A 23,586-nucleotide genomic window follows, 5' to 3' on the forward strand; every position below is an offset into this window, starting at 1 on the left:
AAATAATACTACTACTTTATTTTTCGTTCCAAAGGACCATCACTTGTAAATGAGGATTATTTTATTCCTAGCCATTGCCAATACGACTATTTTATTCCTTTGTTATCAGTAGAGTAAGATTTATAAATGAGTATCTAATGAATTAGGTGAAAATTAATAAAGAAACGGAAAGACTAAAATTGATAAATAAAATTAAATAAACAACTAGAGACATTGTACTTAATAGTATATGACCAAGAACAAAGTCATATTATATTAAATGTGTTGATTTTTGCTGTAAAAATAAATGATTCAATTATAATGAGATGACAAAATAAGGAATATAATTCAATTATGGCGAGACAATGGTGATATAGCTGGGGTATAAAATATCGGTGGCATATTTAATAAATAGTTTTAAAAGCACAAAATACTATTTTTCCTATTTTTTCAGGACATGAAAAAATACGTATGTCAATTCTTACAACTCACCACGTAAAAACAAAATTATTCATGTTGCCCGATTGACATCCCTACTTTTCAGGGACGGATTAAACTTTTCAGCGACAGAGAGTAATTCTTAAAAAATGAATTAACTACCCTTACAATCTATGAAACAATCTATGAAGTAGTTTTAAAATTTGTTTAATGGGAGTATTGTTGGAGAAAAATCTATTTTTCGAAGGTCAAAAAGGATCAAAAGATAATTTTGTTTAGAGCCCAATTGCAACACAGACTTTTTACCAATGTACAAAGTTTCCAAGTTTTCATCTCCTCAAAAATTGAATGACTTCTTCCCACAGACGTACATTCTCTCATCTGCAGCTGTACCTCCAAGCCGCACAGTCGTCATTTCTTCGTATAGATCACGTATGGATCCTGAGCAATAGCTAAAACATCAGGTCGCTCGGCTTGATTGTATGTTAGGCAACGGCAAATAAAATCCTGCAGCAGCAATAGACGTAATGTTTCAAGTCACCAAGAATCAAGAACAAGTATAGATTCTCTCGTTTGTGTGTTTATTGTGCAATTTCATTAGAGCAATATATAAGAAGAGCAGAAGAAAGAGATTCGACACATGCAGCACTGAGCTCGGACGTGCAAGAATTACCTTTGCCTCATTAGATACAGATGGTCTTGAAGGGAACTCAACTTTAGGAGGTTGGATAATTGTATCTTCACAAAGAATTCTCTCTTGACTTTTGTCGTGCCCAAAAGGCCTTCTGCCAAACAGCATTTGGTACAATAAGACACCCAGAGACCAAACATCAACCTGTACAATAAACCCATTTGCATGATTGGTTTTATACGAAAGGTACAAGAAGAAAACGTCATCTAAAATTACTGACCTTCGAGGAAATGAGAGGTATCCTGTTTAGCTCAAAACATTCTGGGGGCAGATACCTGGAACGGAGATATTTATTTCAGAAAAGGAAATTGTGCAAAATAGAAAAATAAATGTATATCATAGGATAGTGTAGAAACTACAGATAGAGAGTCAAGAAATCAAGATATTTGGCTACATCAATTGACAATGGCACCTGAAGCCGAAATGAAAATGCTGAAATTGTATGCGTTTAAAATAGAACTCACCAATATGTACCAGCGCCATGGGACGTAATTTCCACGCCTTGGGATCCAACATTGTCCTCCACAATCTTGCTAAGACCGAAATCTGTGACTTTAGCAATGCCAAATTCATCAAATAGAACATTTCCAGGTTTCAAATCGTAATGAATAATCTTCACTGATCTTTTATTCAGGTAAACAAGGCACTGAAAGATCTGGACTACGATAATCCTAGCTTCTCTTTCTGGGAGTACAGGTGTTGCTTTAAGAACAGCATCGAGATCCTTGCCTGGAAAGGAGAGAGAAAACTGAAAGTTACCATCACTTTAAAGGTAAGTAGCTTGTACTTGCATAAAGTGCCAATCATAATAAAGGTATTGAATGATGTATTGCATAATACACATATCCTTGGGCTAATAATGTCCCTCCTATAATCATCCCGTCTCCAGGAAAAGATGTTCAAATGATGTCTGATGATATAGCTGGAATATAATTAGTCATACCACTGCAATACTCCAAGACAGTGCAGAATGTGCTGTGATCAATCTCAAAGATGTCCCAAAGCCGAACTATGTGACGGTGGACCAAAGTTTTGAGAATATTATATTTCCTGATTGCATGCTGTATATAGCTTTGCTTCTTCTCTTCACTCCACTGAGCACTTAAACCATGTAGCTTACAGGCAACGTATCTATATTCCACCAAGTCAAAAGCCTGCATACATAATTTACCGAACAGTATAAGATTGTTATCTTCATTCTAGAAATAAAGAGCGAAATATAAGTTCATAGTTTTACATTATAAATATGTATGTACTGGGATTTTAGAAGTTCGACAAGATATTAAGCATACAAAGATAGCCCTGACCTTATAAACTTCACTAAATCCTCCTTTGCCCAAGAGGTTTAACAGAGCATAACGGACATTCAATATCTGAAAATTGTTGAAACGAGAGCCATCCTCATCCCTTATACGTTTCATTTCACATATTAATCTTCCCTTTTCGAATTCATGACGCTCTCTTTCACACAGTACAGCTTCCTCCTCCTAAAGATAGTGTAGGTGCAAATTATGAAATTATCAAGAAAAACAAAGGGAAGAACTAAAAAAGGAAACACGCTTACCCGTTTGATGCTGGCTAGGCGAGACTCGAAAATTTCATCCTGCATGAGAATATCTTCTTCCTGAACCCTGCCATCTGCATCAGCTACCTCACCCTTGTCTGGACAAGACAAAACATAAAATAGTTTTCATTATACTAGGGAAAGGAATCAAAGAAAACTTTGAGACAATAAAACGAAAAAAAATAAAAAAGCTGTTGTGCCGTATATCTATACGACATATAGGCAAGATTAACAGTAGATTAATTACAAATTGTACTTTTTCACTTTCGGTGCAATAATACATCCTTGTAGCACTAAAAGAACAAATACAAAATTTGCTCCATGAAGGAAACCTAGGAATAGCTCAAAAACAGCATAAGTAGGGTTTAGGATGTTTGACATCTCTATAGCTGACAAATAAAACAGGCATAAGAATGTTTGAAGTTCCTTCCCTAAGACCAACAATACAGTGAGGAAGCAGGGCATTTCTCACTTTCGAAATACAATTTAGCAGACCCCTAACAAGATTTTTTCTAACTTCCATCAGAATAGTAAAAAGTAGATCCTTCTTCCAACCTAAATTCAGTATCATTACCATCTTTGTCATATCAACTTTTGTTGTCTTTTGAAATCCTTTTAGCAGAGCATATCTATAAAGATCACCTCAAACTCTTGCGAATTACAGAAAGTACACTGAGACAATCCATAAGTAGAGCAGCACAAGATTTGATAAATATTTTTACCGAATGGTCGTTTCTTCAGAGATTTTCTGTGTCTTTCAATTCCCTCCTTCATTTCCATCAAACTCCTCTGCCATAAAAACCCAATTAAACAAAGCAAAAAAATTTACAGGATGAGTATGAGAAAATTAATTCTTGTAAATGGAGCCAAACATTCACTGGAAACACCGTGGGATGAATCAAACACTCCCTAAGAGGCAAGGCCACATTTGAGAACTTGCAAATTAAACCATACGAATTTTTGGACGTGATGAGCTCATATGGCATCCAGGAATCATGCAGCATGTGACGACAAGTGACATTTTATATTTTCATGCTAATAGATTTTACACAAATAAGAAACAGTAACTATTCAACAAATTAGTTAAAGCATGGAAGAGCTTACAAGTTGGGCATTGATATCTTTCATGGCTTGTCCACCCTCCCACGCTTCAGATATGATCGTGCCAGCTCTATTAAGTTCATTGAAGAAAAAAGGAGTGGAAATAAATAATTAGATGATACAGATCCAGCTGAACAAGACAGAGAAGAGGAACTCCAAGAGGCAATGATAGAGATCAAAATATCTAGTCAAATCATATCAGATAAAGAAGAAGATTCAGCCTGATACAGATTGGTAGTTAGGATTTGATATCTTTTATTATTTAGATAAGATTTGATATCTTTAATTAGTTTATTTTGAGTAGGACTCTTCACATAAATCTCTATATATTGTGGGATTCTCAATAGGTAGAGATATCTTTTGGAGAAGATCATTGTTGGACGGAGGTAATCCGTAGGCGGAGAAATCCGTGACTCAATAATTAGTTTATTTTCGGGTGCTTGATAAGGGCTCAACCCTTATCAGATTACCAGTTACAAAAATGATAAACAAAAAGAAAATCTAAGGGTGCGCAGCAGCATAGAAATTTATAATCCATTTTTTTAAATAATACTGTGGTGATTCATATGTATTTTCGTTAAACAAAAACAAATCAGAAAATAGTAAATCTTTTTTATGGCAATATTAAGTAAAAATAAGACAATCAAAATTAATCAAGAGCTTTTCCTGAATCTAGATAGATTTCTGTATATCTCCATAATTCATTTCAGGCAAACAAAATCATTAAGATTTTACAACTGGAAGCAAATATCTCTAGTCTCTACGTAGTCCATTATAACCCTCTGAAAACCCCAGATCCATTTCCAAATACCTGACCTCTCCAATGTTGCCAAGTCTGAGGGAATCCTGGCGTACTCTCATCCTTGCCTCTTGTCTTTCAGCTTTTGATACAGACATCAATAATTCATATATTACTTTCATTCTCTGCATTGAAAAAAACAAAAGAAAATAACTACTTGCCCAGAACATTGATCCAACATCTTTGAGGAGCTAAATACACGTGTCAGGCAAATCAGAATCATAATCTGACCTTACACGTTGATATGTTATTCGGTGAAATTCAATCTCTGACTTTTCAAAATTTAAACATAAAAGGAGACCGCCTTAGAGTAAAACAAGACAGAATATACAATAACTATGAGAATCACAAGCCAAAATCTGTGCAGGTTAGAGAAGGCATACCTTTGGTTTCATCTGTTGTTCATAATCTCTGATATTATTAAGCTCCTGTTTGAGTAAAGGAAAAACATGGATGTAAAGAACTTAATACGGATTCTATTTTTTTAAGGATAAAACTTCACTTAATGAGTATAACAAGCATAATTTTGACTCAAGTACAAAAAAAAAGAAAGAGAGAAACCGCCAACAACCTTTTCGAGTCGTTCACATTTATTCCGGGAATCAGAGACCTCTTCGCGTGATTTTTTCAGTTCTTCCACCATTGCTGAAACCTTTGCGCGTAGTGAAGTTCCTTCATCCTGTAATTTCGAAACAAATGCAAAAAATAAATATCTATGGAAGTTATGTTAGTTATACTAAGAACTCTTAGGTTAAAATAATGACATTGGTTCTAGAATTTTGACAGGGTAAAGATCTAAACACAATTTAAAACCTCTCTTGAGGGGTGACCGTCATGCCCGAGCTGTTCTTTAACGAGTCCATCCTGCATACCAAAACCAATAAAAGACTTATGATAGATATTAATTTAATTAGACAACAGCAGTAATGAAAGCATATGACTGTCATGTGATGACAGAAGCTTCGCATAACACGGATGAAGTAACTAACATAATAGACACCAATTGACGGAGAAATACTATGATTTCTTGCCTGATCACTAACACGAGAACCCCGTCCCCTACCGGAAGAGGTAGTAGCCCGAGCACGGCTTTGTTTTCTTATACTTACATCACCACCTAGCTTGTTGTTGTCAATTGGTTCTGTGTTCTTGTGCCAAGCATCAGCTGCTGCCAGTTGTGTACTTCCAGAAAAATTACTGTCCTAAAAGAGACAAACAAACAATAAAATTGTATTATTAGGGAGTTTCAAACAACTAATAAATCAAGAAACAAGAAAAGGAAATAGGCAGTTAAGAATATAAGGAACAAAATACTTAAGCAAATCATGTCACATCAACTAGAACAAAAAATTGTATGTCACCTGAGCTTGTTCAACAGAAATAAGGCTGCATACTTCATCAATCTTCTGCCGCTTTTCAGTATTTGCCAGTATGAGATAGGCTCCTCCGTTCTGCCACATGATATGGACAGATCAAACTGAGAAAGAAAAGATTAAATGCATACATGACAAAATCAAGATGTAGATAGTAGAGGTAGCAAACCACGAGGCAGGGATTCTAGGGCATACCTAAAAGCAAAAAAAAACAAGAATAGAAAATTCTAAAACTAATAAGAATCTGCAATAGTTTTAAGAAGAAGCACGTTGGTCAAATGGGATTAGTGCATAAGTCGCATCAAACCAGCTTTCATTTCGGCCCACTTCAAAACCCATGAAGAGTCAAGCATATCAAAACAAGAATGTTAGGTTAAGTTTTCACAAAAGGAAAAAAAATCCTTAGCTGTCAATCCTATATTTATTACGCATAAAGGAAGAAAGGAATTCGATATGAATGCCGGCTGCTTGATCAATTCTAAACTTTGTTCAAGGTAGATGTAACAACAGTTGATTGAGTATTCCACTAGCTAGAGTAGAATGTGAAGAAAGATGGAGAGATGTAAATTATAGACCGTGCGTGTGTATTAGAAGCTTCCCAGGTATTATGACTTGAATTATACTTGTGGTTTGCACTTTGCAGTGTGGTCCAGTAGGTAGTGTGGTGCACAGTAGATATGGATACTTCATGTTATTGCAACTCAGGTTTCTCATTGGAATGATTTTTAACTTTCTATATGCATACATCAATTGGTAATCTATGGATAAATGTGTTTCTCCAAGAGAACAAGTTCCTAATCAATTAACTTTTGGTGTTTTTGGAGTAAATAATGTTCCACACAAAGGTTCAGAAAGTGCTCTGCAGATATGACATGTGTTTGCTATTATTTCAGTATATGCTTTGAAGTAGCTAACAGATATAAGCATGTGTATGCCATCTGTTCTAACAACTCAGTCCGATACTGCACTTTGGGGTTGAGCAGTTATAAATGATTATCATTATATAATCGTTGTCACCATGGTAGTTACTAGTTAATGGTTTGGAACATAGAAACAACTAGCTCCAAAATGCCAGTTTATCTACAATTTACTTTGCGGACTATAATATATATATATATATATATATATATATAATATGTATTCATATACTTTTCCTATCTTTTATACTTTTTCCTTCTTAATCCTAGCCCCACGATTTTGTCATCTGACGGTTAGATTAATGCCACGTGTCATTTAATAATGCACATTTTCATTCTAATAATGCACAGCGGCTAATAATGCAACATTATAGACTAATAATGCATTGATCACAACCATCCAATTCAAGGATCCAAGGGCTGAGATTAAGAAGGTGAGATTAAGAAGGAAATAGGACACTTAGGGTGCAAAGGAGCTTAACGCACCCCTATATATGCTATGAAAATGTCTATGGATGTGTAATTTGAACTAAGTCCATAAAACAATCAAAATATTTGGATTACAGTTACAGAAGCACATCCAGCAAAATCATATCCTCAGCAGTCAGCATCACACCATATTTCCTGATCTTGCCATTAACGATACAAAAAACAATAAACATCAAATCAGCAATCCCCACATTGAGCATCAATAGTCACACATTCTTAACATAAACATGCAAGAACAAAAAACTTGCGAAATTTAGATTTTCTCTGCACCACAGAATGCATCTAGTTGAAGAATTCATATAAGTAAAATCCAAATACTCACATCATCATCAGAATCATCAACTAAAGACTCCGGCAGACCATCCGCAGCACCTCCAAACTGGGCAGGCACAGTCAACGAATTCAGGTGCGTCTGGTCTTGTTGCGGCTGTGAGGCAGCTACAGATGAAGCCTTGCCCACCAATCTCGCTTCAAGTTTCGCGATCTTAGAGGACTGACCCGATTGGTTCGAGGAATTGGATGAATGCAAGATCAATTCGTCCGACATTGCTCGTCTATTGAAAAATCCAAGTAAATTCTCAATCAATTGTAGTCAATTGAAGTAAATTCTCAATCCAAGTAAATTCTTAAGCCAGTGACAGAAGGTAGCCAAAATTGGAAAAATAAAATTGCAAAAAAACAAAAAACAAAATCAAAAACAAATGAGGTGATGAATTTTGAATGCTTGAGTGAATCATCCTGTTTCTCCAAAGACGCTTTGAAGATTAATCCATGATACATTTAACGCTTACATCAAAATTCGGTCTCTCTCTCTGTAGGCTCGTGAACGTGTGAGTCTAGGCGAACGACGGCGAGGATACAGATGAATAGATTCCTTGAAACGAAGAGGATTAGGGTTTCCGAATTTGCTGAAAATCTGCAGAGTTGAGCTTGAAGATTGAGTGAATTCGTAGAAACCAAAAAGAGGGAAAAAAATGGTGGGCGAAATGCATTTGAAAAGGGAGATTTTTGAAATTTATGAAATGGTAATTTTGTGTGACAAATAAAATGATGAGAGAAAGGTAAATGAATTAATTTGTTGCAGCTATTGATATGATAGGTTATAGTTGGGGTAAAAAAAAAGAGAAAAAAAAAAGAAAAAAGAGTTATAGTTGGGGTAAAATAGATTTTATATAAGCCGAAAAATCATACAGTAAAATTTAGTTAAATTTTGCATTTACCTTACAATATAGTAATTTTTTAGTAAAATTAACCAATGTCGTTTATTCATAAAGAAAATAGTGTCATGTGATTGAAAAAATCAACAGTATATTGTACGTAGATGCCAATTTTGTTGCCTTGTGAATAAATCCTCACTTCATAATTTTATGTCTTATTTTTAAAATTGCAGGAAATAAATGAATTTGGCTAAATTTCATTATTTTCTGTCAACTAGTAATGTTTATTAATTTGAAATTTGTTAGAGCTTTGAAACTCTATACATAAATTCTACTTCATCCACAATTGTAGCTATTTTTCTTTCTCATTAATATACATATTTGACGATAATTTATCATGGGTTTATTTTACTAAAATATGAATATTACAGTTAGTTCCATTAATTCCCTTTTTCCTTATTTTCTTTCTTTTTCCAAAATTATTTCTTTGTTTTGTTGGATCTGAGCAAGCATAATACGCGTCATGTAAGGAGAATAGGAAGAAATTAATGAAGTGTGACATAATTCATGTGACATCTTGTATATAAAGAGAGAAAATATATCTCGAATCATATTAATGCCCTAATTATTTTGATAGATTTAATAACATTCTAAACTTACAAGCACGTCTATTTCATAGATTTATTTGAATAATTCGACTGAGTTCTTCTTATTGGCTTTGTTTTGGTGTGATGAATTTGGTCGAGATAGTATATTTAGTATTTTCTCAATCATAAAATAATGTTTCATTTTACTATTTTGAAACTTCCATAATTTATAGTTTCATTTACTTTTTATTTAATTAAATGAATTTTATACTCCTCTAGATTATTACTCATATTGTATTAAAAATACTAATATGCATTATTAATGGAATGAAGTTACTTAAACGAAGGGTGGCCTAAAAAAATACTACCTTCTATTTCAATATACATTACTGTTTTGACATTTTCTATAGTGAAATCAAATGCACAGCACTAGAATGAGAGGCTGACCCAACCGACTTAATTAGATCACTGAAACGCGTTGGTGGTGATATTATTACTTTTTTTACAAAATTACTGAAAAAATGTACTAATAAACTAAAATGAGAATGAGAATTCACGAGTGAAAGATAATTAAGAAGAATGGAGTTGAACCAATTTGAATTGTTGTCGGCATCAAGACAATTAGGGCAGGGGCTCCAGAAATGCGTTACGTCAATCTCACTGAGCCATGGTTTGCAGACGGATTTGTAAGTTGCAATGGTTTGAAGAAAAAGTCTTAATAGAATATCAATGAAATTTTTTATTGTGAGTATCTGAATAAATCTTGCTTCATTTTCGTTGAATTTTAGTCCTTAGAGATCAATTTCTATCTACCAACCTATAATTAATAAAAAAAAACAATATACCTTTGAATAATATATATAAGCATAGATTATGAATAGCACTATCATGATTAGACAGAGTCTACAAAACGGATTAAGTAGTAAAAGAAATATTGGGAGTACGGCACCAATAGACAATAGTTATGACATATAAATCTTAAAAAAAAAAACACAAATTCCAAATACTTATATCAAAAAAATAAAAACCTAATTCAAATAACAAATCAAGCCTTTCTCTAATTCAAAATGAGAAATCAAGCCTTTCTCTAAGGTAATTGACGAGAGCGGCGATAGAAATAGATAAGAAGCACAGTACATAAATTAATGTAATAGACTTTTTAAAAAATGAAAATGACTATAATATATTTGTGTTTTGTTCACATATAAATATATATAATATCAATTCTCCATGATTAAATAAAATAACATCTTCTATTATATCCGAAAAATATGTTTGTAATGCTAATGACAATATAATATGTAACAATAAAATTATGCGTTATAAAAAAAAATTATTTTTTGGATTATGAATGTTATAAAAACGAGAATCGATAGTTCAACTTTAGTGGCTCCATAAAATCCTCTAATGGATTGAGTGTTGGGATCGTCGGGTCCAACATGAGAGTTGATGCCTGTGGAAAATGTCGGGAGACATTTAGCACCCATCGTGCTTTGGGAAATATCGGGAGATATTTTGCACCCGTCCGTCCTAGGAGATACGGGAGACATTTGGCACCCATCCAGATGTCAGGAGACAGATACTCCAAGAATGAAGCCACCAACCAAGAAGCTTGGTGGAGCCAACTTCAAGAAGTGACACGAAAAGATGTTGTTAAACTTAACAATTGTTATGCTTACAACAATGTGCCTCGAGCCGCCTGTACCAAGTGCACAAGAGACGAACGTCGTCGTCCGAGATGCATACAATAGTTGGCTCTATGAGAACTACCTACGTAAAACGTTATTCTAAATGTTTTAGATTATAGTGATGTGGAAAAACTTCGTGAAAAACTTTATCAAACATGACGAAGGCAACATAGCTGCCATGGTCACTAAAGAAGTCAACCACGTCGAGAACAAATGCGGTTGGTATATTGATACAGGCGCTACTGCCCACGCGTGTGCAGAAGTAAGTTCTATACTTACAAGACTGTTGAGGGGAGGAAGCTCAACATGGGGAACCAAGTCTCATCCAAAGTTGTCGGCATTGGAGATGTGGTCCTCAAGATGACGTCGAACGTGGAAATCACTCTGAAGGAAGTGTTGCATGTCCCGGACATCCGCAAGAACCTAGTTTCTTGATCAATGCTTGTAAATAAGGGTTTTAAACTTGTATATGAGTCTTATAGGTTCTCTGTGTATAAGTTTGGAAAGTCCATCGGAAAATGCTATGTAACCGGGGGCTTTTTAAACAAAGTGTACCGGCTATTCACCGTGTTGAAAAGTCATTGGCTAATAATGAGAATGTCACTACTTCATCTTATTTGACTGAGTTTTTAAATCTATGGCATTTTAGATTAGGACATGTGAATCGTAATGCTATAAAATGGTTAGTAAACTTGGATTTACTAAAGACAAATGAAGTCAATACCCAAAACAAATGTGAGATTGTCTTGAGGGAAAAATAACTAAGTTACCGTTTTATTCTGTTGTGCGGAACACGATACCCCTTGAGTTAATACACACTGTTGTACGTGATTTAAAATTTGTGCAAACAAAAGGTGGTAAAAACTTTCATAGATGATTGCACAAGATATTGCTATGTCTATCTTCTAAGAAGTAAAGACGAAGCAATTGAAACGTTCAAAAATTATAAGAATGAAGTTGAGAATCAACTTGGATGTAAAATCATAATGATTCGAAGTGATAGAGGAGGCGAATACGTAGCCCCGTTTGAGGAATTATGCAACGCAAGTGGTATAATTCATCAAACGACTGCTTCATATTCACCACAATGTAATGGTGTTGCAGAACGCAAAAATTGAACTCTTAAAGAGATGATGAATGCATTGTTGATCAGTTCAGGGATGCCCGGGAAGTTGTTTTGACAGCCAACTACATCCTAAACAAAATCTCACTCAAAGGTAAGGATGTTATCCTTACGAGTTGTGGAAGGGTGGGAAGCCATCCTACAAATACCTCAAAATATGGAGGCGTTTGGCCAAGGTGATGGTTCATCCGCCCAAAAAAGTTACAATTGGTCATAAAACGGTTGGTTGCATCTTTATTGGGTATGCACTTAACAGTAGTGCATATCGATTTGTTGTCCACAAGTCTGAAATACCGACTGTGACCGTAGGAACAGCAATCGAGTCAAGGAATGTTGTATTTCTTGAAAATACATTTTCTTGCAAAGACAAAGAAAATGTCGCATCCAATTCAGAGACGAAAATTGAGGATGAAACCACTAGCTCTAAATCAATGGTTGAAGAGCCAGAATCGCGCAAGAGAATGAGGCATAATCCAAAGGATGCAGTACTGAGACGTGGTAGACTGGTAGTAGGGTCATAGTAGGGTCAGAACACCAAAGACCTTTGGTCCTGACTATATTACTTTCATGTTGAATGAAGAACCAACACCGATAAAAGTAGCGTTTGCTGGTCCAGACAGATTGCATTGGCGAGAAACTGTTCAAAGCGAAATTAATTCAATTTTCTCACTCTGAGGCGGAAGAACCATAGATGATGTATATGTTAGAGATTTAAAATTGCACAATTTAATTAGTATCCTTAAAAGGGTTATTAAACGGACTGTGTTTGTAGGATATAAATTTGTAGTATGGAATTATTTTGATCACTACAATGCAAGTAAATGGGTATAGGAAAATTATCTAAGGAATAGAGAACACCATGAATATATTTTCACATTATTATTTTATAACCATATTAATAGTTATTTTTTCACATCATATACTTAATGTTCACTACAACAGAGGAGTACTAATTTTTTTTTTATGTATAGTGAGATTTACAAATGACACTAATTAAAGTTGTAATGTATTGCAGGTGGATAGTTATTGTGTCACAAAAATAAAGCATGTGACAGTATATATATATAGTGTCATTTAATTATGTGAGGACATAGCTGATTTTGTGATTTGTAAAGATATAGTTATTTTTATAATATGTGAAAATATAATTTTTTATGACAATATATTTGTAATTAGTTATTGAAATTTTTTATTAATAGTAAAATTTGTGCATGTGCATAACAAAAACATTTTTGATAATTTTAGATGTCACAAATTTAGTTATTTGATAAATTCCACAGAATTCCTTTCATTTTAAAACTGTATTAATAAAGATTATAAATACAAAATATATAGACACTGAGTGCTACTAAACTTAATTTGTTCCACCTAAAACTGTAGTACACGCATCTCTTAATGTCATTATTGTGTTATTACTAGACATTTGGTTGTAGTGATTTATAAATATACCATCATTACCACAATAACATAAGACTTCAGAACTCTCAACTGATTAAAATCAAATTAGAAAGGGAGAACATATTACATTAATTTACCAATAGGAATACAACAAACGCAAATTTTGTTTTTAGTGAACATATATATGGAGTATTATCAATCCCACAAAATACAAAGCGAGTGGGCAATAGGCATGAAATCCATCATCGAATTTAATAATCTAGCATTACCACACGCTTATTTTTGTAATTTTTGTAATTTAGCAAATTTTCACAAACACTTATTAATTAACTGACATATAAATATATATTATAACATGTGAAAAATACCCTTAGTAATCTTCATGGAAACATCTTAGCTTGTTTTGTTGAGTCCAAAATGAATCTGAGGAAGATGCCACTGCATCAATTCAAGACAAATAACAACAATTTTAATTAGTTACAAATTAATGAATAAACTAATTCATGTGGTTTATAATTGTTAATTAACGACTTACATTTTTTGCAGCTGCGCTAAAAGCTTCACGATGAGTAATTTCAGGATTGCTAGCCTTTATCCTCTGAATCTCCTCTCTATACATGAAGCAAATTTGGGCTTGTGTATATATATAATTTTTGAAGCAAATAGAAAAATAAATAAACTTCTCCATTATTTTTGGTTTTGGCCATTATGAAATGAACTTACTTTATAAAACGGTTGTATGCTGATGGAACACGTTGTCTTTTCTCCGGTGCTGTAAAAATATCAGAGTTATTTAACAAATTTAGTTTAAGATACGATGTTAATGAAATAAAAGAGGTAATAGATTATGAAAAGGAGCAAAACTAGATACATACAATTTCATCTTCGAGGAAATACATTTAAATGAGCATAGTTTTTATTACTACATCAAACATGGTATGAGCATAGTTTTTTGTACTTGTGATATCAGCACAAATAAGTTTTCATATTGCATGAAAATCAAGGTTCTATTTATTCTTTCAATTTATGTTTTAAGTTGAAGTGGGAAAACAAATCAAGCTTTATTTTTGTGTAATTTTAGTGTGTATTATGCCTATAACATATTATCTAAATACAATCAATTTCTTAGAAAAAAAAATAGCTACATATTAGTAGTACTTTTCATCATTATGTATGCATATGTATATATCAAACAAACTTCTAAATTAGTGATATACTATAGAAAAGATAGTACTGTCGCAGTCACAATAGGCCAAGAATGAAGAGAACGATAAAAGTCAGTGCACATTTGTCATCACTGTTTTTATCAAGGGAAATCATGAACTTCAATAAAAATGGGATTTACTGTATTAGTAAATGGGAGATTTCACAGCACATGTTGACAGATGATAGATTTAAATGAATGACACCAATAAAAAATTTTGATGTATTAGAATCACAATAAATATAAATAACAAAACAAATAATGCCAACGTAGATTAGAGAAAAGATTAGAGAACATTACGGCGTATCGGAGGCATCTTAGGTTGTACTTCATGTTGAGTCTGCAATGGACCATATCTATTATATGTTGAAGATGAGCCATTCACACTTTCTTTTACAGCAGCCTCTCCCATTGATTGTTGTTTCTGCATCTTCATTAAAACATCAATGTACAATATCTCACACTTGGTATAATCCTCATTAACAAAACCTAAACTCCAATTTCAAAACTGGAATGATCCTCTTAATAATTTGCATGGAAACGAACAATATCATAATAATGTGATGTGAGTTTGGGGTTAATACCTGAAAATCTTGGATATAAACAGACTGGAGCAATCCTCCCATATTAACAGACAGCAAATTAGCACAGTGCCCACATCTAACAGTCACCACATTCAACATGTTGCTTCCTGGAACATTCACCTACAATTCATTCACTTCTTAGAATTCAACAACATAAACATGTATCACATAGATCAAATACTAGCCATCAATACCACAAAAAACTGGCAAAGTTGAGGTTTCAATTTCAGTTTCAGTTTGAGCTAAACCCTAATTTAGGAAAATGTTAGCCTTCTTCACTTCACACTCTATCTAATTTGGAAGAAGATGAAGAAGAAAATCTTAATTAATTTGAAGAAAACCAAATTAGATTCCACTAATAATTAGAAGGCTGCAAAGCATTTATGGGAGTGTATTGACTGTAAAAATGATGGCAGTGGTAGCAGGCACATAAGCAATGGCCATTAATGGGTTGTGCTAAAAATAAAGTCCCATTATCGTCTCTCCTTTCACTTTTTCTGCTGGTCTGTCGCCTTCCTCTCTCTTTACCTCTTTATTTGTATGAGAAAGAGAGAGAAGAAAACGACTGGTCTGGACCGGAAATCATAGATCACCTTATAACCGTAGACACCATCATCATCATCTCAATTAGCTTACTGTCTTTGCTGATTTCTTCAGAAATAAATCATTTACTATCAGAGTTTTTGGAATAATCAATTCACTTTGTGTTATATACATTTAAATCTAAACAAATACATATTATTTGTGGTATATACATTTAAATCTAAACACATACATATTATTTGTGTTATATACATTTAAATCTAAACAAATACATATTATTTGTGTTATATACATTTAAATCTAAACAAATACAGTACATATTATAAATCAACCGTAGAAGTAGACAAAAACTTGAAAAAGATAAGTAGTTCGAAAAAGCTTTCAAGAACCCTAAAAAGCCTAAATCCAAGATATCCGACAAAATCAGCTTAAAACAAACTAAGATTCATGCTATTTTTAGTAGATCCCTATATTTTACAAACCCTTGAATCTCAAGTGAAATAGTAGTAATATTTCTTTCAAAGGAGAATTTTCTAAAAATGAAAGTAGCATAAAATATCAAATATTATTACGTTGAAAAGGAGAATGAGAGATCCACAGTGTTTCTCCAGCATTCAAGACAAAAAAAACATCAAATTAAATTCTGAAGCAAAGATCTCTTTCAATTCCCCCAATTTATACTGCTAAAGTTTCGGGGGAAACTCCCCGCAAAATTAGGTCATCAATTTACATCTTCGATCTAAGCTCTTCAAATCACAAATCAATTGAAAATCAAGACATATATATAGGGGTGCATTATATTGATAACCCCAATTTGTGTGATAACCCTATAACTAAATCTCCACCACACATTTTTAAGATATGTGGTCTAGATTTAATCTAACAAAACTATCATTTTATCAAATAAAACTATCATTTTCGGATATATTAAGGGCAAAATTGTCATTTCATTTTAAAATTTGGTGGGAAAGAAGGAAACTTGAATCAGACGCTACATTCAATTCTTCTCACACTCAAACCCTGCATTCAATTTCTCTCACACTCAAACCCTCTGATCGCGTTTCAAAGCCTACGAATCGAAGGAAAAACATCCGATTCTGGAATATGTCGAAGGAAAACGCTCAAGCATCATCAAAGAAAGGTTGAATGGAAAACGCTCAAGCATCATCCGATTCTGGAATAAGTTTATTACTTATTTCACTTTTGATTTTGCTCGATTTATCATTTTGCTGGAGATTTTGCTTGATTTATCATTTTGCTGTAGTTTTTTAGTGTAGATATTTCTTATATTTGTACAATATCGTTCATGCATAACAATATTGAGAACAATCTATATGTTTAGATTTACATTTTGCTGTGTATGCTGCCGGTATGTGTTTTTCTGTGTTTGTGTGTGTGTTTTGCTTTGTTTATGTGTATTTTGTTGTGTGTGTGTTGCTATGTGTTTGGTTGATCTGTTTAAATGTAGAAATTGTGCTTTTGCTTGATAAAATGATACTTTGGGTGCATAAAATGATAAAATAATAAAATGATAGTTTCTGAAAATGATAAAATGATACTTTGTGAATAGTGTTTTGTTCTACTTAAGTGACAAGTTATGTCCTCTCTGCTTTTTTGAACTCATTGAAATTTAGAAAATGATAGTTTCAGATTATAAAATGATAGTTTCATGGGATAAAATGATACTTTATATTTGTGTGTGTGTGTGTCATGATGCTACTGCTGCTGTGTTTGTGTGTGTTGTTGTGGGTGTCTCTGTGTTTTTGTGTGAGTGTGTGTGTTGCTATGTGTTTGGTTGATCTGTTTAAATGTAGAAATTGTGCTTTTGCTTGATAAAATGATACTTTGGGTGCATAAAATGATAAAATGATAAAATGATAGTTTCTGAAAATGATAAAATGATACTTTGTGAATAGTGTTTTGTTCTACTTAAGTGACAAGTTATGCCCTCTCTGCTTTTTTGAACTCATTGAAATTTAGAAAATGATAGTTTCAGATTATAAAATGATAGTTTCATGGGATAAAATGATACTTTATGTTTGTGTGTGTTGTTGTGTGTGTCTCTGTGTTTTTGTGTGAGTGTGTGTGTTGCTATGTGTTTGGTTGATCTGTTTAAATGTAGAAATTGTGCTTTTGCTTGATAAAATGATACTTTGGGTGCATAAAATGATAAAATGATAGTTTCTGAAAATGATAAAATGATACTTTGTGAATAGTGTTTTGTTCTATTTAAGTGACAAGTTATGCCCTCTCTGCTTTTTTGAACTCATTGAAATTTAGAAAATGATAGTTCAGAAGATAAAATGATAATTGCCCTTGATAAAATGATAGTTTCATGGGATAAAATGATACTTTGACTTTATATAATGACATAAAACATACTTTAACATACTGAAATCTTTTGTTTATTAGGAAAGAACATTCGTGCTGATGATGATGATGAACATAGAACATTAGCAGAACAAATGGAACATATAAGAAATAAGAAGAAAAGAAAGAATGATGATGCAACTGATGGTAAGACAGCTTCAAAGAAGGGCAAGAAAAAAGTTGTTGAAGATAGTACAGTCATTAAGACAGCAACTTTGGCAGGAAGAAGGAATACTGACTTCTTCGTTGACATGCTTGAATCTCTAAACGAGAATCAAAGAAGAGCTGTTCGAGAGATTGGGTTTGGCGCACTCCTAAACTTCAATATAAGAAGTTTCCCAAGAGCATTGGCGTATTATCTGATCTACAACTTTAACCGTAAAAGTTCATCAATTGAGTTGAACAGTGGGGAATCACTGTTTTTAGATGATGAAGATGTTCACATAACTCTTGGGTTCCCGATTGGATCTTTACCTATCAACAAAAGCAAATTTCAGAACAATACCCACATCAAAACTGAAATTTCTAGATTCTGTAAAGGTGGAGAGAAAAAAATGGTGCCAAAGTATGTTGTAGAGCAGATGGAGAGAGACAAAGAAGGTGGTGAGTTTTTTAAATGGACTTTTATGGTTCTCATGGAGTATGCCTTGATTAACACTCCTGCTGATGGAAATTTGAGGCCAAAAATTTTAGATTACATAGCTGATGTTGAGAAGATCAAACAATACAATTGGTGTAGCTATGTCATATCTAGATTGCATGAAACACAAAAGACGTGGAAAAAAAACACAGCAAAGATATTTACCGGGCCAGTTATCTTTGTAGTGGTAAGAATATATTTGTTTTCCATTGTCTATGAATCTATTTACAGAAAAACTAATATTTAGTTTTTGTTTAATGTAGGCTTGTTACGTGGACAGGATTGTCTTTGAAAAAAAAATGGTGCCAAAATGTTATCCAACAGTGAAAGGATGGACTGCCGAACTGTTGAAAGAAAGACAAAGAGCAGAAATGGAGAATTCAGAATTTGGTCTGGGTCATAAGTATGACCGATATAAAAAGCAGCCACATGAAGAAAGTGATGAAAATGACGAAGAAGATGAATCTCAAGATGAAGAAGTTTTGAAGACAAATGATCATGATGAAGTGGGAACAACCAATGAATGAGAGAATTTCATAAATGAATGGAAGGAAGCTGCCAAAGATGTTCAAGCCTCAATGGTGAAGATTGTTGATGTCCTTGAAGCAGCGCCGGATAAACTCAGGAATCTCAATAGCTTTAAGATAATCTGTGATACAACGAGAAATGCAATGGGATTGAGAGAGGAAGGTGTGCAGCATGTTATAGAAAGTCAGAATACAATGACACAGGCTATAAACAATGATGAAACTGATGATCCTGAATGGATTGATATCATGATTGAGTTAACTAAAGCTGCTGAGAGGACATATATACTGAAAAATAGGAATGAGTTCCCTACCTTCACTCTGATACCTGAATGTGACGACAGTCCTAATGAGAATCAAGAATTTAATCGGGAAAAGGATGTGGAGAAGGAAAAAGATGATGAGGTGGAAAACGAGCAAGAGAAACAGAATGAAAGCGAAAAGGAAATGGCTAATAAAGCAGCTGGAAAAGAAAAGGAAAAAGTTTCAGAGAAAGAAGTTCAGAATGAAGAATATGAGGTAACTTTTAAAAATGATAGTTTAAGTACATAAAATGATTGTTTATATGGTTAAAATGATATAGGTTTGATGATGTTTTTTGGTGGTTCTGTTTTATTTGAAAACTGATACTTTTGCATCATAAAATGATAGTTTAAGCGGATAAAATGATACTTTTGCATGATAAAATGATAAAATGATAGTTTCGGGGAATAAAATGATAGTTTTGTTTCATAATGATAGTTTTAGATTTTTGGCTGATAATGTGATAGTTCCTGTGGGTAAAATAGTATCCCTTCTGTCAATAACAATTTATATTTTTTTTAAATGAAAGCATGACAGAGTTGATACCATAATATCCACTGTCATGGAGGATATAAATGGTGAAACAAGAGATGATGAAGTTTTAAAACAGAGAGAAGAAAATTTGAATAAGGACAAAGGGAAGAAGATGGTTTCTCAAGAGGAAGATCCTCCAGTCGAAAAGGAGAAAGTGGTCAGAACAACAAAGAAAATTGTTGAAGCAATGTGCTCTCCCTACAATGTCAGAGCAGTAAATCTGAAAGGAAAGCTGAATAAAGAAGAGAGAGAAATAATGTACTGGTTGATGACAGATGAAGAAAGTGAATAGTAAGTTTTGAATTACATAATTATATTCTTATTCAGTTCTTTTAACTAACATTAAATATGAATTTGAAATCAGTTATGAGGTAGTTTATGAGAACGACAAGATCACAATGTTCAAGATTGACTTCCACAGCCTTGCTCCACGTACATACGTCAGGATCAACATCATAGATGCATGGGTTGTGTTCCTCAACTACAATGAAAAATTCAAATCAAAGGCATCACCGAGTCGTCTTTTCATCAACACCGCACCTACGGTACAGTAAACGAGTAAATAAATAATAGTATTACATTAAAAGTTAAAATATATTTACAAAAATGTAAACATGACAGATTTACAACATTACTGCAAGGAGATCTGGTTGGACTGAAGCAGAGAGTCGAGAAAGATTTTGCTCAAACTTGAATGAATTTGTGTCAAAGATTGAAAATTTCAAATGGGAAAATTATGACCTGGTAAGTCATAATTAGATATACATTACAGAACAGGGGTGCGTTATAATGATAACCCATATTTATGTGATAAGCTAATAACCCTATCATTTTATGGGTATCACCATAAATATGGGTTATGATATGATCACATCCCTTACAGAACAACATACCTATATTTTTGAAAATGACATTTGTATATAATGTTTTGAAAATTAGATATTCTTTCCGATCTGGGCGTACGAACATTATTATATCATCTGCTTCAATCTCAAAATGCAAATGATGGATGTGATTGACAATTCTCTGGTTAGTCAAGATTTACTTGAGAAGAAATATGAAGATGCACCAAGTACTCTGGTATGTTTAGTTAAATGCATTCAATATTTATTAGTTAAAATGCATTGTATAATTCAGGAACATAATATCATTTTTAATCAACCTCATGTATGTTTTGTGTTATTTGAATAGAGAAATTTCTTCCGAACTTATCTTGGAAATGGAGTCAATCCATCAATGGGAAGAACTGTCAAACTGTCAAAAACCAGATACATGAATATGCCATGGCAGAACGATACAAATAAAGTTGACTGTGGAATTTATGTGATGCGCCATTTGGAGACTTACATGGGTGGTCCTGTTCGTAACTGGAATTCGGGTTTAACGAAGAAGGGAACAGAGTCTTTCATAAAACTCCGTGCCAGATATACTGAAGCATTGCTTATTGGAGATACTAACAAGAAGGCTTTTGAGACACTTACAATGATAAAGAAGAAGTTTGAGAATGACAGCAAAAAAGGAGAAATTGATGTTGAAAAGATGATTAGAGAATTTAAACCCCCTGTATACTAACTTGTATGACTTGATAATAGCGTTTTGTAATAGTGGTTTCGAATATAATCACCCAAAATTATCATTTTATCTGCTGCAAGTATCATTTTGTCATTATATAATTCAGAAGTATCATTTTATCAGTCAGAAGTATCATTTTATCATTTTATCTGCTCCAAGTATCATTTTATCAGCTGCGAGTATCATTTTTTCAGGTTAAAGTATCATTTTATCAGTTTATAAACAAAAGAATCATGTTATCAGCCAAAATGTCATTTTATAAGCCCAAAGTATCATTTTATCTACTGCAAGTATCATTTTGTCATTATATAATTCAGAAGTATCATTTTATCAGTCAGAAGTATCATTTTATCATTTTATCTGCTCCAAGTATCATTTTTTCAGGTTAAAGTATCATTTTATCAGTTTATAAACAAAAGAATCATGTTATCAGCCAAAATGTCATTTTATAAGCCCAAAGTATCATTTTATTAAACAAAAATGTCATTTTATACACCAAAAATACCTAAAGTATATCAAATGGCTTCAATCTGTCTTCTCATTGACTCTACCACAATTTCTTGAATCATGACGACCCAGCTCATGACATTTACCACACCGTCGTAGAGGCTTATTTGCTTTCCTTATTGCACTCTCCCTCCTTGCTACTCTGCCACTAGCTGATCCTTTGGTACTAACAACGTCTGGAGGATGTACATCAATTACATCAGGTACTGCCATTCCATAAAAATCCTCAACCATCTTCTTCTTTTCAATGACTGAAGGTGCTGCACAATTTCCAAATATATGCTCTTCCAAATCATCAAGACCAGCACTTAACAAAGACAAATGATCCATACTTCCCTCAGACTTTTGGACTAATCGATAAAAGTTGGAGAACAACTTTTTCTTAACTTCCTGCTTTTCATCCAAATCTGCAAGATAAAAGATAACATTATTACAATAAATACTATCATTTCTCTGACTGAAAAATAGAATTTTTACAAATAAGGTTAAAAATGGAACACACGTTCAAATGGTTGTTGTTCCTCAGATGGTAGACCATGGGCTGCCTTTAGTAAAGAGCTCTTCAACCACCTTCGACCAAAATATTTCTCAGGAATGAGATTAGCAGACTTATTCTTCAACAAACAAAATATATGACAACATAACAAACCAATTCTGGAAAACTTCTTGCAACTACAGTCGAATGTGTCTTGCTTACAATCATACTTAACATCCCATGTTCTACCATATTGGTCCTTGACCTGATGCATCTTGATGTTATCCTCAACAGTAGTTATAGAAACAATCTCACATACCATACTTATTTCCTGTTGTACATGTTTGAAAATAGAATCAGTGTAGATTGTAGATGCATGCTTCTCAATAGGCAATTGGGTTGACAAATCAGGAATAGTTGAGTAATCCAAGTAGTTCAATCGTGAATTGGCATTCCTTTGATCTCCCACAGCATAATTAAAGAAATTGATGAACTGTACAAGATTTGCACGTGGCTTTGTGTAGTTTTTAAAAAAGCTATTCTCCGATTCAGACATCGATGTAGTCCTAAGAAGCGACCCCATGGGAAAATCTCGAAAATAAGCAGGAACCCAGAATTCTCTATCTTCAAACATTGATCCAAACCAGTGCACGTCTTCTAATCCATACCGTTCCATTATATCATTCCATATTATATCAAACTCATCAGGCTCTAACAAATCAGACCAAACACATGCATTCAACTCTTTTTTGAAATCTTCATTACCAAGTAAAGATTTGGGCAACTTATCTGACACCTTAACCATGATATGCCACATACACCATCGGTGCCTTGTTTGTAAAAGTACTTGTTGAACAGCAAGTTTGATCCCCCAATCTTGATCAGTGATAATCAATTTGGGTGCTACCCCCATGCATCGAACAAAACAGCCAAACAACCAAGAATAGGATTCTCTACCTTCACTTGATAACAAGCCAGCTCCAAATGTAACTGGTCTAGAATGGTTATCTTTTCCAGTGAATG

The 23,586-nt window shown here is 33.5% G+C and overlaps 3 protein-coding genes across 7 annotated transcripts; all 3 read right to left on the reverse strand.

Annotated features, from left to right (window-relative positions):
• Nucleotides 1-553: 553 nt before the first annotated feature.
• Nucleotides 554-8,359, reverse strand: LOC125208895 (serine/threonine-protein kinase TOUSLED-like). Of its 2 annotated transcripts, XM_048108406.1 has the most exons (17): nucleotides 8,143-8,359; nucleotides 7,674-7,905; nucleotides 5,934-6,023; nucleotides 5,604-5,774; nucleotides 5,386-5,436; nucleotides 5,144-5,251; nucleotides 4,956-5,000; nucleotides 4,585-4,697; nucleotides 3,777-3,843; nucleotides 3,395-3,461; nucleotides 2,673-2,770; nucleotides 2,416-2,595; nucleotides 2,052-2,262; nucleotides 1,573-1,837; nucleotides 1,329-1,383; nucleotides 1,091-1,252; nucleotides 554-924 (listed from the first exon to the last, which is right to left on the reverse strand). In XM_048108406.1, exons 2-17 carry the CDS (start codon nucleotides 7,896-7,898, stop codon nucleotides 829-831), a joined length of 2,004 nt encoding a protein of 667 aa, XP_047964363.1. In that variant the 5' UTR covers nucleotides 7,899-7,905; nucleotides 8,143-8,359; the 3' UTR covers nucleotides 554-828. The 2 variants fall into 2 exon arrangements, with proteins under 2 accessions (XP_047964363.1, XP_047964364.1); XM_048108407.1 differs by lacking the exon at nucleotides 8,143-8,359 and having other exon boundaries at nucleotides 5,934-6,049; nucleotides 7,674-7,785.
• A 4,138-nt stretch (nucleotides 8,360-12,497) lies between these two features.
• Nucleotides 12,498-15,495, reverse strand: LOC125209044 (protein YABBY 2-like). 4 transcript variants are annotated; one of them, XM_048108628.1, is made up of 7 exons: nucleotides 15,287-15,495; nucleotides 15,093-15,212; nucleotides 14,809-14,938; nucleotides 14,028-14,076; nucleotides 13,840-13,915; nucleotides 13,673-13,742; nucleotides 12,498-12,543 (listed from the first exon to the last, which is right to left on the reverse strand). In XM_048108628.1, exons 2-6 carry the CDS (start codon nucleotides 15,189-15,191, stop codon nucleotides 13,698-13,700), a joined length of 399 nt encoding a protein of 132 aa, XP_047964585.1. In that variant the 5' UTR covers nucleotides 15,192-15,212; nucleotides 15,287-15,495; the 3' UTR covers nucleotides 12,498-12,543; nucleotides 13,673-13,697. The 4 variants fall into 4 exon arrangements, with proteins under 4 accessions (XP_047964585.1, XP_047964586.1, XP_047964587.1 ...); XM_048108629.1 differs by lacking the exon at nucleotides 12,498-12,543 and having other exon boundaries at nucleotides 13,442-13,742; nucleotides 15,093-15,199; XM_048108630.1 differs by lacking the exon at nucleotides 12,498-12,543 and having other exon boundaries at nucleotides 13,442-13,742; nucleotides 14,809-14,932.
• A 6,586-nt stretch (nucleotides 15,496-22,081) lies between these two features.
• Nucleotides 22,082-23,578, reverse strand: LOC125216523 (protein FAR1-RELATED SEQUENCE 4-like). Its single transcript, XM_048118264.1, has 2 exons — nucleotides 22,591-23,578; nucleotides 22,082-22,495 (listed from the first exon to the last, which is right to left on the reverse strand). The coding sequence occupies exons 1-2, from the start codon at nucleotides 23,474-23,476 to the stop codon at nucleotides 22,107-22,109; spliced, it is 1,275 nt and encodes a 424-aa protein (XP_047974221.1). The 5' UTR covers nucleotides 23,477-23,578; the 3' UTR covers nucleotides 22,082-22,106.
• Between the last annotated feature and the right edge of the window lie 8 nt (nucleotides 23,579-23,586).

Source organism: Salvia hispanica, chromosome 3 (genome assembly GCF_023119035.1).
Source record: "Salvia hispanica cultivar TCC Black 2014 chromosome 3, UniMelb_Shisp_WGS_1.0, whole genome shotgun sequence".
NCBI classification, from domain to species: domain Eukaryota; kingdom Viridiplantae; phylum Streptophyta; class Magnoliopsida; order Lamiales; family Lamiaceae; genus Salvia; species Salvia hispanica.

What these genes read in the sequence shown, in the direction of transcription:
- LOC125209044 (XM_048108628.1), bottom strand. Translation starts at nt 15,191, where the DNA reads ATGTTGAATGTGGTGACTGTTAGATGTGGGCACTGTGCTAATTTGCTG. An exon ending in TTTATATCCAAGATTTTCAG is followed by an intron (nt 14,939 to 15,092) that starts GTATTAACCCCA and finishes GTTTTAATGAAG; the next exon opens with ATGCAGAAACAACAATCAAT. An exon ending in TTAGCGCAGCTGCAAAAAAT is followed by an intron (nt 13,743 to 13,839) that starts GTAAGTCGTTAA and finishes GAATTGATGCAG; the next exon opens with TGGCATCTTCCTCAGATTCA.
- LOC125208895 (XM_048108406.1), bottom strand. Translation starts at nt 7,898, where the DNA reads ATGTCGGACGAATTGATCTTGCATTCATCCAATTCCTCGAACCAATCG. An exon ending in AAGATATCAATGCCCAACTT is followed by an intron (nt 3,462 to 3,776) that starts GTAAGCTCTTCC and finishes TTTTTATGGCAG; the next exon opens with AGGAGTTTGATGGAAATGAA. An exon ending in TGTCTTGGAGTATTGCAGTG is followed by an intron (nt 1,838 to 2,051) that starts GTATGACTAATT and finishes TCTCCTTTCCAG; the next exon opens with GCAAGGATCTCGATGCTGTT.
- LOC125216523 (XM_048118264.1), bottom strand. Translation starts at nt 23,476, where the DNA reads ATGGGGGTAGCACCCAAATTGATTATCACTGATCAAGATTGGGGGATC. An exon ending in GGAACAACAACCATTTGAAC is followed by an intron (nt 22,496 to 22,590) that starts GTGTGTTCCATT and finishes TTTATCTTGCAG; the next exon opens with ATTTGGATGAAAAGCAGGAA.